Here is a 13,088-nt window from a genome sequence, read left to right as displayed (position 1 = left end):
AACATTCATGCCAAAAAAACAGTCTACTACTATTTTCTTCAATTTTGTAAGAATTTAAACTTTAGAATTTATCTTTATTCATCCTAAAAAGTAGCTTTTCAACCACATCTGCTGAGCATTCATTCTTTAAGGTGTGAGGATCAGAAACATCAAGCTGCTTAAGCTTAATGAAAGCAATAGAATTACCCATCTTTTACTAATTTATTTATTCATTTATTAAATATATAAAACATGTGGGATTGTTTCATTTTCAAGCAAATCAAATCTATCTTTTTAATTTAAATTTACGTCTTAAAAATGGTATAAAGGAGCAAAGGAGCCCATGAGAAGTCCTGTTCCATGACCTCTGCTGTGGTAAACTAATAAATTATCACTGTGTGCTCACTGAGTCAACCCAACTCATCTGTTGGTGGTTTTTGTGGGACATTGGTGTGAGCGTGAGCAGCTGTGGAACTGAAACTGATAAGCAAATAGCTGCACACACATCATTAGGTGCTCATTTACAGACATTAGGCAAGAGGGCAGGTAGATCAGACGAGGTGTGTGGGCCTCTGGGCGCAAACACAAACTTCCCTCCTTTGTTTTCAAAGTTCCTCTTTTTCTCGGGGGGGCACCACCCCAAAACATTGAAGATCCTTTCTCTATCTGTTTCCAGAGAGTCAAAACATGACAGTGAACCTGCTGGCTGGTGCAGAGCCAGTTGAAAACAATGATGCTTCATCGGCTCTACAAACGGCATCTAATCATGCAAACTAATTTAACATCTGTTTTCATCACTTAGCACTCTAACTAATTAGTTTGCTCAGGCAGGAACATCTGCAGCGGGGCCGCAGAGAGAACCACGAAGGTTCAGCAGACGCTGGAGAAGCAATAACAAGAGGAGGAAAGATGCTGCAGCATTAAGGGGAAATTAAACCTCGTTTTTGCAGTAGCACACACTGTCAGAGAGGCTAATTCTCCTGTTGACCTTTGACGACTGGTCTCTGTAACAACTGTTTCAGATTCAAGAGAACCTGCAGGAGAAGCTACTTACACACCAACCTTAATAATGCGCCCTAAAGCAGCAACCTCCAATGAAAAGTCTACGGCTACGTTTCCTCTACTATTCACTATACAGTGCGTTTGCCATTTTTTAGAGCTGTCTGAATCTACAATTCCAAAATTGAATGCCCTAGACATTTCCCAGAAATCTCTGCAAAACAACAGTGTTCATCAAGGCTCACAAGATTCCAAATATAGACCACAATGCATTGCGTTTTTGCAACAATAATGTGTTTACCTATCATTTTTTTACTAAACTATCAACGTTTTTATCATCCAAACACAGTGGATTCAAACATGTCGTAAAATGCTGGAATTGATTAGATTTTCACTTTGTGGGATCGGTGACTTCATACGTGCCATTAAAAAACTTTTAAAAAGTAGTGAGCAATGATCATTGGAGTGTTTGGAGCTGAGTGTGAAGCTTTTGGAACGAGGGTCAGCACCGCTAAGTCTGAGGCTATTGTTCTGGACTGGGTTGAGTGCTCCTGCCTCAGGTGGAGGAGTTTAAATATCTTGGACTCTTGTTGACGAGTGATGGAAGATCAGAGCATGAGATCGACAGGCAGATTGGAGTGGCGCCCGCTGTTATTCAGTCACTGTAAGCTACTGTTTTATTGTGGTGAAGCGAGAGCTGAGCCAGAAAGCGAAGCTCTCAAATTACCGGTCGATCTTTGCTCCAGTACTCATATGAGCTCTGGCTTGTGATCGAAAGAACGAGGTCCTGAATACAAGCAGCTAGGCGCTCATTTAGAGATAGGGTGAGACGCTCGGTCACCAGGAGAGAGCTCGGAGTAGCTGCTCCCACACATCCAGAGGAATTGGTTGAGGTGGTTCAGGCCTCTGACCCTGATGCCTCCTGGACGCCTCCTTGGAGAGGTGTTCTGGGCATGTCCCACAGGGCGGAGGCTCCGGGGAAGACCCAGGACACGCTGGAGAGACTACGTCTCTCGGCTGACCTGGGAACGCCTCGTGTCCCCCTAGAGAAGCTGGAAGAAGTGGCTGGGGAGGGGGAAATCTGGACAAATTTGCTTAGACTGCTGCCCCCACGACCCGGTCCCAGATGGGCGGAAGAAAATTGATAGATGGAGTAAGCAATTATGTGGATGGTGAATCTTCTCCCTGCTTGAGACCGATGACAGTTGTGTCGTCTGCTGTAGCGGCTGGATGGCTCAGTGGGCGGGGTGTTGGGCTGTAGGAAACCTGAATTCAATCCTTGGGGTGTGCGTCGAGCTTAATCCAGTGTGGGTCCTTGGGCAAGACCCATGACGCTTCTGCCTAACTGGATCCCCCTGTTTCTTGCAAATACAGTGTTGTGTCAGGAAGGGCATCCGGCGTAAAAACTCTGCCTGTGGTGAAGCTGAAAGGTGAACAACAACAACAACTGTTGTGTCATCTGCAAACTTGAGGATGGTGTTATATCCATGGGCCTGCAGTTGTGGGTGAAAAGAGAATAATGAAACCTGACATACTAAGGTCTGTTGGTCAGAAAATCCAAGACCCAGCTGCAAAGGTGAGTATTTATATCCAGATCCTTCAGTTTGATCATTAATTTAGAGGGGATGACCAACTGACCTTGACAAACAGCGTATGTGTCCTTATTGTCCAGGTGTGTTGGTACGGTGTGCAGTGCCGTGGAGACTGCATCCTCTGTACTCCTGTTGGCACAGAAGGCAAATGCAAGCTCTAAGCATGGAGCGGCTGGAAGGACATGAAACCCAAGACATAAAATACTTCATGAAATACTTCATGTTTTGGGTTGTGTATTAATTTGCCTATTGGCCAGAACTTATTTGAACAAGAGATCTCTGGATGTCAGTAAGACTTTCCTGGTTAAATAATGGATAAATCAAAAATTGTGTTCATTTCAGTGGGTAAAAGTCTTCACATTGTGTTGTGTTTGGGGAACAGCAGCCTGCAGAGCGGTCTGGGAATCCCACAGAGCAACAGATGCTTAACTACTCTCTTGAGCCGCTTCTTTGTCGGCCTGTCAGCGGTCCGTCTTTGTGTTAACCAGCTCTACGTGTGTCTGTCTCCTCCTCTAATTCACTAACTCCTGTTCAGGACTAATTAGTGCTCCTCTCCCCCCACGAGGCCTCATGTTGCAGCACAGTTTACTGTGCTGAGTAATAAGCATCCAATAAGGGCCTCCCCTCTCCTTCCTCCTCCTCCGCTCCTCCCTCTTCATTATCCTCCAGTCTCTGTTTTGATGGCTGTCATCAATCAAGTCATTTGGAACAACACCGAGCCGGGAAACCGAGAACAACCACCCTGGGTTTACCAGGAAGTCTTCTATTCCCCTGCAACCCACTAGACCAATCAGAGGAAAACTGGGCGACTACAATGGAAACAATTGAAACTGGGAGAAGATATTAGACAAGACACCACAATGGGACACGAACAGAAGGAGAACAACAGGCTTTATCAGGCTGGATATGATGGGAGATTTTCCCCTTGACCCAATGTCTCCTGGGATACCTCATATTTTACCTCCCCGCTCCTCAGATGACTTCATCTCTGACTCCTTTGTTCACTTTTCTTTTTAACTGCTTAAGTGGTTCCAGTTCTTATGATACGGAGTCGAATCCGGATCAGCAATGCTTTTAATCTGAGTTTAAACTGAGTTAGCAGGAGCTGCTCCTGGGAAGACATTTATCACAACTCTTTAAGAAAAGTTCTACTTCCATCATCTCCTAATCTATTTTCAGAGAATTATTTTAATACTGATTGTGCCATTTTTCATCCAAATCAACAAACCTGTGTTCTTTTATAGGACATAGTTTCTGCATAGTGGCAGGAGTTCATCAAAAATCTTAAAAATTCACCTCTGAGTTGTTGGCCGAACTGTTGGTGTAGAGTAAGCCGGCACTAATTTCCCATCATCCCTTTGTTTACACTTTTCCCCGCTAACTTTTCAAGCTAACATTAGCTGTGCAACAAAAATGGCGAGTAATATCAGAGCTAGAACCAGGATGGACGTGAATTCAGTCGTCTACAAGTGGATGCAACAGAATGGAGTAGAGCAGGGAGCTTGCAGCTTGCCCTTGTGGGTTTCATACTTAGAAGCTTTTCCTACATTGGCATTTTACATCTATGCTGATTCACGATGCTTTGAATAAAGAAATATATTCAGAGATACATTTTCAAGTCTAATGTACTCTCTATATGTCCTCCATCATCAGAAAAACACAGAAAACCAACACATTCTCATTCCCAAGTCGTCACATATTGACGTTTGGTTAAGGACCCCTCCATGTTTTTTGACATGCTGGCTGTTCATAAAATCAAGGGTCCACGACCCTTAGGATGTGGTACCAGACGCATCTGGTACCACACACGGACTGGTCCTCAGAACGCAACTGGTATCGGTACCCTAACCCAGTACTTATACCCTAACTCGGCACCGGAGGCGAGAACAGATGCTGTACCAGATGCGGCACCGGACTCAAATCAAACCAGGCCCAGGCATAGTAGCTGACGTGAACCAGTACTAGAGTACCAAGTACTAAAGCGGATCTGTTTTGTGGCCCGGAGGTTGGGACCCATTATTTAATGGCAACAGCCAGGACATCAAAAAACGATGAGTTAGGTAAACTCAAAAGGTACATTTTAATGCAGAAGGGTCCTTAACCAAACATCAATATGTGAGGAGTTGGGAATGAGAATGTGTTGAGAAAACACAATTTTTGCTGGTTGATCTTTAAGAGTTCCAATCGGATAAGGATGAATAAAAGCCTGACTGTTCTTACCCTGTGTGCATCAAAGTGTGTATCATGGATATGAAAGTACAACACATCTGTCATGGTTCCACCCTCAGTTACCACCCCTGACCACCAGAGGTAGCCCTAGCCAGAGTTTTAACCTCGCTGTTCCCTGACTACAACTCCCAGCAGCCACTGCCATGGCTTCCTGTCTGCACAGCTGGTTTCCATCTTCATCAGTACCATCCTGCATTTAAACCCACCTCACTTCTTCAGTGCGAAGTCTTGGTTTTGCCTTGCAGACAGTCTGAGCAGTTCTTCCTTGTTTGATCTTCCTGGTGTTTGACCTTTGCCTGACTCTCCTCATTATCCTTCCTTGCTCCTAGTTTTGACCTTGGCCTGTTTTTGACTACGCCTCTGCTTTTCCATGTCTGTTGTTTCCTCGCCATTAAAATCTATGGTTGCACATGGATCCAACCGCCTCTGCCTCTTCATCACATCATCTATAAATTTTAAACTTCAGCAAAAAAAAACAAACAAAAAAAAATTACCAAAATTGATGATAGAAATTAACTCATCAAAGAAAATTGCCTTTTATGAAAACGTCCAATCATGTTTTGGGAGTAAACTTCTGCCAATAAATAGTCTCTATTGCTCATGTGACTAATCTTTTAACTGCTTTTGTTATGACCAAGGTTGTATTTGAATTTGAACAACCTTGAGACAGATGGACTACAGCAGCTGAAGAACCCACCAGATATCACTCCTGTCAGCTAAGAACAGGAAACTGATACAATTCACACAGACTCACCATAACAGGACCATAAAAGATGGAAAAACTTTGTCAGGTCTGATGAGTCTCCATTTCTGCTCCCATATTCCGATGGTAGGTTCAGAATCTGGGGTCAATGACATGAATCCATTCTGGCTTGTATTAATAGTTCAGGCTGGTGGTGGTAGTGTCATGGTGTGGGGGATATTTTCTTGGCCCACTTTGGGCATGGTTTCAACACCACAGTCTGCCTGAGTACTGTTGGTGACCCTGTCCATCCCTTTATGACCACAGAACACTATCTTCTGATGCTACTTCCACCATGTCATAAAGCTGGAATCATCTCAGACTGGTTTCTTGAACAATGAGTCTACTGGACTCAAATGTTCTCAACAGTCCCCAGAACCCAATAGAACCTTTGGGATGTGGTGGAGATTACCATCAGATGTTCAGCTGACAAATCTGCGGCAACTGTGTGATGCTCTCATGTCAATAGGGACCAAACGCTCTGAGGAATGTTTCCTTGTTGAATCTATGCCACCAAGAATTAAGATGGTTCTGAAGGGAAAAGAGGTCCAACCTGGTACAAGCAAGGAGGACCATATAAAGTAACTTGTTAGTTTATTTTTTCTTCCAAACTTTCTTGAAACATTTTGACATTAATGTGAGACATAACAAGAGTTTTTTCACCCCTATTTCCATCAAAAATACATAAAAAGTCAGTTTTTGAAGTGATTCTCCCCTTTTTGATATTCTGAAGCTATTTAGATCTAAATTGTGCTCACAAATGTCCTCAACCAGATGCCGGCACACACCGTCGAACACTCTGGTTCTGAGCTGCAAAGGGCCTTCTTGTCGGCTCAGCAGGTGTTGCTGTGTTTGTCTTTGACATGAGGTTTGTTTTCCCAGGTATGTGGCCGGCTCTTATCAGCCCGCTATAATCCAGCAGGAAATCACCAGGTGAAGTCTGCTCTGACTCTCTGCAACCTTTAAGTGAAAGTTAATTACAACCTTTCAAGCTGTTTTCCAGGAAAGGTGTGACCAAAAATGAAAAATCTGTATGGACGGATTAAGATTTATGCTGCTTTACAGTGAGAGGGCAAACAGCAGACAGCCAGAGGGAGGCCCAGTGCCACCTGTCCATACTTGGTGTGCAATTCCAGCCTGCCAGGAGAGAAAATAAGTTTGCTTTCTGCAGATTTTACAGCCTCTTTATGTGCTCCGTGGTGTGGTGATGGCTGATAATCGCACCAGCAACGGTTGATAAGGACGCCTGTGTTACTGTCAACGTTAAGCGGGCCGTAAAGTTTAATGAAGATTTAGCTGTAAAATGATTAATTCCGTCATCCAGATCGCAGCAATTAGAGCTGTATAGTTCTCAAGAGTGTTTGTGCGGCTCACAAGCTGGAGCTGCAATATAACCGACCTGTGTGAGAAAACCACACATTAAGGTCATCTGAAGCGGAGATCAAAGCCGACGGGTTGATTGGCAGGCACACAAATGAAAGGACGAGGAGAACAGCAGGGAAGGAAATGCAAACACGTCTTTAGGAAATTGAAAAAACCAAGTCATTCATGCAGAAATAAATAAAACATCATCATATTTTTCAACATTTAATTAATATTTTAACTTAATTCAATCTAAAAAAGAAGTGGATCCATGATGTTCCCATTCTCAGGTTAGACAGAAAACACATTTTAGATGTCAAATTTCAATGGATGCCTTAACTTTATTTTTTTATTGTTTAGCTTTTGTTTACAGAACTTTTCTTTGCATTGACTACAATTTATAAGAACAACAAACAAATAATTACAAAATAAAAAAGCGAACAGACATGAGTACTCCACAGTCTTTTGATGGACATGTTTATGTCAACAATATGATTCAGTTTTATCAGGATTATTTGCAGGATTCTTGCAGTTCCCTTGAAGTACGGCCACCTTAAGGGACATCATGAAAATGGAATGTACCACTGTTGTGTGTGGGGTAAATGTATCGCTAATCTTGGCAGTGGACCTCGCCTCTGACTCGTCTCGTGCCCTCAGCTGTTCCAGTTCCATCTGGGTGAAGCCTATCTGTTACACTATCCAAACGTGTAGCAGTGGAGTTACATTCCTCTTTAATATTCCTGGTAGATCACCTGTCCGTCCTGGGAGAGGATCATCCTTCATGTGGAGATCACTGAGATTTCTCCTTTTTTTTCCTAGAATCTTTGTTTTTTTTCAAGAGTTTTTCCGTACCGAGAAGGAGGGTCTAAGGGCAGGGAAAACCAGTTTAGTTTAGTCGGTTTAGCTTAGTAGCAACCAGCTATTGTTTATATTTTATAACTGATTTTCTGCATTTGTTCAATTACCAGTATGAGGCCCAATGGGACAATTGTTTTGTGATACTGGGCTAAATGAATAAAACTGAATTGATAAGATGAGAGTACTGACCCTTTACTGACTGATGCACGTACGAGATGCGCACAAGTCTCCATTGGATTTCTATAGGACTTAACATAGGAGTTAACAGCAGGGTTAGGGGAGGTTGAAAAAAGACAACCTCCCTGCATCTCACCAACTTCCTGTTTACCAGTTCTTAAGTGTTTGGAATGACCTGTTGCCCGCAGCATGCCCATAGAAAAAATGTGCATTAACATTGTCTCTGAACGGGTTCAGTGAGCGATCTACGACCTTGATATTTCACATGGGTCACCTGTCAGGTTTGACCGTTTATCACCCAGAGACAGCACATCTCACCATAAGGGCAGGTGTGACACAGGCATGTCTAAAGTCCGGCCCGTGGGCCAGATGTGGCCAACGTTCGGCCCACAAACTCCTGACATAAAACCAATGATATGTGACCCTCAGAACTTTCTAAGAACCTAATTGTGGTCAGCTAAATGAAGTTATAAACATTTGGCAACAACTGGTTGACCTTCAGAGCCTTAAGGGCCAAATGGCAGAAAGAGATTTATTGTTTCTTCAATCAAAACCACAATTCTTGAATAAGATTACTACTTTTATTTTATGTTCATGAGTTAAACCAGAAATGGACACTATAACAGCTGGAATGTTTTCCAGATGTGTCATCATAAGGGACCTTACCTGAAAATCCAGGTCTAAAGCGACTGCTGCTCTAAAACCTTCACACAAAATAAAAAATGAAAAAATTAAAGTGACTTTTTCTTTGATTTACATCTAAATATTTAATAAAAAAACACATTTATCTTTTAGTATTTGATGTCTAATGGACTTGAGAGATTTTTCTTCATGTTTCATCAACAATCTTCAACTTTTCGTTTATTTTTTCACTTTAAAAATAGTTTATTTAACCCACTTCAGCTTATTAAATCTCATAAATTTGAAAAGAGTTTGTGACTGAAGTTTGTCTCCATGTGAGGAGGCTGGAGGGTCCTGCCCCCGTCTCACAGGACCAATCACAGAGGAGCGGCTTTACTGCGCGCTGGAGTGTCCGTGTTGGAGTCACTGCTGTGCAGAGGGTCAGACAGAGGCCATCTCCTTCTGCAGCTACAGAAACATCTGCAAACATAAAGTAACGTTTTTGCTGTGATGGAGAAATCTAAAAACTTCCGCATCGATGCGCTCCTGGCGCGCGACACACAGCACCGCACGAGCGCGCTCCCGGGAGCCTTTCCTACTGATCCAGGTCAGATCCACAGAAAAGAACTTCATTCGAACAGTTCTCCCTGCAGACCCCCGTCCAAACCCAGCCTCCTCAGCCTGTCGGGCCTCGCGGCGCTGCAGCGCGCGGCTCTCATCGGGGTCCACCCGCTGTTTCCTCTGGGGCCCTTCGAGCTGCAGACCCCCGCCTTCCTGCAGCCTGCATGGGCGCAGCTGGCTCAGCAGCATCCGGGCCAGATGAAGGGGATCCCCGCCGCCGAGGCGCCCCCCCTGGAGCCGTGGATCGGAGGGGGAACCGGGACAACTGGGCTTGGAGAGTACGGAGGTATGACGGAAGTTTGGAACCGCATCAATTTAATTTAGTTATTTATTGTGTTTGTTTGAATAATAATACAACAATTGAATTAATTTACTCTGAAAAACACCTTTAAACAGCAATGATCTCAGTCACTTTACCAAAATGTGGTTTATCTTCATGATTTTTCTAATGATCTGTACATATTTAAAATGTTTGAGTTATATTCATGATTTTTATAATAATATGAATTATAATCTGCACATATCTTTAATGCTTGATCTGCTATGAAGAATTCTGAAATAGTGTTATGTCTATGTACATGATCATGTTTATTGATACTTACGGATTCTTAATGACCCATATCTGTGTTGGTAGCAGTATACATATTTAAATATAAGTTATAATGATGATAATGATAATTCATATTAAACAAAAATAGAGCCGGGGTGGGATTATATAAATTAATTTCCTCCTCCCTTCAAGCAATCTATAATTTGATGCCTAATTATTCCAGGTTTGACTTTAAGGATGTGAACCTGTTGATTGTTTATGCATTATTCTTGTTTTGATTGCTTGGAAGAAACCATTTTAATCTAATCTAATAATCTAATAGAAGTTACTTCACTACATTGATTAATTTACAAAAAAGGTAATTAGTAATAAGTAGAAAAGATACAAATTAATGCATTTTCTATTATTTTTGACTTAAAAAGTATTTAAATTGTCTTATGTTGTATGGTTGAATTATAGTTTTCAAAGCACCAACAAAATTATTAATAATAATAATCCTTAGATAAAATATATTGTTAAAAAACACCAGGAAAGTTATAAGATTAATAAAACTATTTTTGATAGATGAAAAGGACAGAGGTACTAACGAGGTACAAACGAGGTCCGAAACGGCCGTTAACTGTTAAAATTTCATACAAAGCCTAAATAATTAAAAAAATAATAACAACAATTTGTGCTTCATTAGTCAAAATACCAATAAATTTTACATAAAACTTAGTGAATCATTTAGTTATTTTGCATGAACTTAACATAAAAACAAGACACATGCAAACATATTGGTTTATTTTATGGTTGTCTTTATCAAAAGTCTCACATCAACCAAGTTTTTTTTTAAACTTTATTGAATGCAAACAAATTTACAGAATATTTAGACAAATACATTCAAAACAAAGTAAGGACTACAATAATGATAATATTCTAACACAGAATAATTACAGTAAATATGAGTTAAAAAATTGTTAAAAAAGAGGCAGTAATTAGAAACATTAAACGAGAATCTAAATTAGTCATCAGGTAGGAAGGCACAAAGTTTAACTGAATGGTTTGCTTTGGTGGTATAGATCCTTTTGATGATGCTAAAAAAACTGATGTATTTCAGTTATAAAACCAAACAAATTAGGAAAAAATTCTGCATTTGTGTAAATTAAACTTGGTTTGAAATAGCATAGAATATAACAGAAAATAACAATATTTTTTATGTTTTATTATCAAAGCTAAAACAGGTAATATGTGCAAAATTTATCATACAAATTATTTTTAATGTACTATTCATGAATTGTTCCAATTTTTTCAAAGATCAAAAGAAAATACACAATTATAGAAAAGTGGAGTATAGATTCAGGGGAGTTGTTGCAAAAACTACAGTTATCAATATCTGAAATTTGGAAATGTACATATTTGTTAGGTAAATAAATACTATGTAAGATTTTTTAAATGTATTTCTTTGACTTTATTATTAATGCAAAATGTTTCAGGTCGTATCCATGCTTTATTCCAATGAATAATTCCAAATATATTTCACATCAACCAAGTTACTTTTGCTAAATGTTAACGTGATGACGCAATTTATGCCCCGCCCTTCTAATCAGCGCCTCATAGTGGTGAAAAACAAGCACTACATCACATTTGGAACCCCTTCGCATAAATGTAAAAATCAAATCTCTCTAAAATCATTTTTCATCAGACAGTCACCTGCAGACATTTTTTAATTTTATGTTTTTTGTTGCAGTCTGTTCACGTTTTTCATAATGTGTCGTCCACCCTCAGCCCCCAGTCAGGCAGCTCTTCTGGGGAAGTGTCGGAGGCCGAGGACCGCTTTCACCAGCCAGCAGCTGCTGGAGCTGGAGAACCAGTTCAAGCTCAACAAGTACCTGTCCAGACCCAAACGCTTCGAGGTGGCCACGTCGCTCATGCTGACGGAGACCCAGGTCAGGAACACAGATGATGAGGAATAACTGATGCTTAACTCTAAATCATTTTTACATCGAGGACTTCCTCTGAATGGGAACAACTTCAAAAACACCTTTTTTAATTCTGTGCTGTAAATTTAAAAGATGAGAGGCCATCTTTACCTTTTTTTCTGAATTCTTTCATTTTTAGGTTAAGATCTGGTTCCAGAACAGACGCATGAAGTGGAAAAGAAGCCGTAAATCCAAGGAACACGTCGCTGACACACCAAGAACCGGGGCAGACAACCAGAACGTCAAACCGGATCTCGACTCTCTTTGCTCGAGTCCGGGGGATGAAGAGGAAGCAGACGATGAAGATTACACAGAGGATACAGGGAAAGATTCCTTTGACTCTTTGACAACGTTCATAAGAGGAGGAATGGAGGACTACGTCAACCTGAAGGACGGAGCCCTGGGAAAAACCAATCCAGTCTTTGTATAGCTGTAACCGTTAGCGTCTGTTATCAGAACACAGAGTGTCATTAGGAGCTCCATGAGGTGACATGAAGAGGAAATGAATCTTCAGTGGGAGCAGGAAGTGCTGACATCTGCTCAGGTGGATGATGCTGTTTACCTGGATTTTAATGCTTCTATAATAATCCATTCAGACCTTATAACTAGAAAATCAACTCTGCCACTTTAGTGGGAACAGCTGTACAATCTAATAAAACACAGTTCAGGAGGTTTTTGTAGGATAATAAAATATTATATTAGCTTTATTTTGGAATATAAACATTGTATTTGTATTTTAAATATAGTGGCTGGTGAGTTTATCGTATTTATTTTTTTAGATTTAGGTTTTCCATGTATAAAACTAAAGCAAATGCTGGTTTGTCATGTTTTTTTTAATTAAATTGGTTTTACTTGTAACCAGAGAAACATGGAGATCTGTGATTGACTTTGGTGCAAATGTTTTATCAGCTTTTCTTGCAACCACACAAACAAAATTATAAATAAAGTAAATCATATAAATTGAGTAGTGATTTTAAAAGCAATTATTATATAGCTTTCTGAAATATGTTTAAAAATAACGAGTTCAATCACTGAAGTACACAGAAATTTAGTATTTAAACAAATTCTTATAAATATTTTTTGTTTATTTGTTTTGCAATTTTCATTAAAATGTTTCAGTTAATGTAATAATTCATGGTAAATAGAAGAACATATGTCAGGATAAAAAATGCATTTGTTTAAGTAAACAGACATAAAAAGCAAAAGGGTTCAGAGGATAACAAACCGGGTATGTTCACTTTGTGGGATCAATAAAGTTTATTCTACTCCAAAATGAGAAAAAAAGAAACTTCCATTAATTGTTTGTTTTTATTTATTATTATTATTTTTGTTTATCTATTTGTTGTTGAAATGTTTTATGTTGTAATAAAGACAAAACACCTACAGTAATGTTTTTA

The 13,088-nt window shown here is 40.2% G+C and overlaps 1 protein-coding gene across 1 annotated transcript; it reads left to right on the top strand.

Annotated features, from left to right (window-relative positions):
• Positions 1 to 8,977: 8,977 nt before the first annotated feature.
• On the top strand, positions 8,978 to 12,549 carry LOC112155319 (motor neuron and pancreas homeobox protein 1). Its single transcript, XM_024286856.2, has 3 exons — positions 8,978 to 9,466; positions 11,498 to 11,658; positions 11,831 to 12,549. The coding sequence occupies exons 1-3, from the start codon at positions 9,070 to 9,072 to the stop codon at positions 12,119 to 12,121; spliced, it is 849 nt and encodes a 282-aa protein (XP_024142624.1). The 5' UTR covers positions 8,978 to 9,069; the 3' UTR covers positions 12,122 to 12,549.
• The last annotated feature ends 539 nt before the right edge of the window (positions 12,550 to 13,088 follow it).

The sequence above is a fragment of the Oryzias melastigma genome, linkage group LG21, assembly GCF_002922805.2.
Source record: "Oryzias melastigma strain HK-1 linkage group LG21, ASM292280v2, whole genome shotgun sequence".
Taxonomy (NCBI): domain Eukaryota; kingdom Metazoa; phylum Chordata; class Actinopteri; order Beloniformes; family Adrianichthyidae; genus Oryzias; species Oryzias melastigma.
This window is presented reverse-complemented; position numbering and strand designations above follow the sequence as displayed.

Coding starts and splice junctions, on each gene's coding strand:
- LOC112155319 (XM_024286856.2), top strand. CDS start 9,070: ATGGAGAAATCTAAAAACTTCCGCATCGATGCGCTCCTGGCGCGCGAC. Junction 9,467..11,497: donor TGGGCTTGGAGAGTACGGAG/GTATGACGGAAG, acceptor GTCCACCCTCAG/CCCCCAGTCAGGCAGCTCTT. Junction 11,659..11,830: donor TCATGCTGACGGAGACCCAG/GTCAGGAACACA, acceptor TTTCATTTTTAG/GTTAAGATCTGGTTCCAGAA.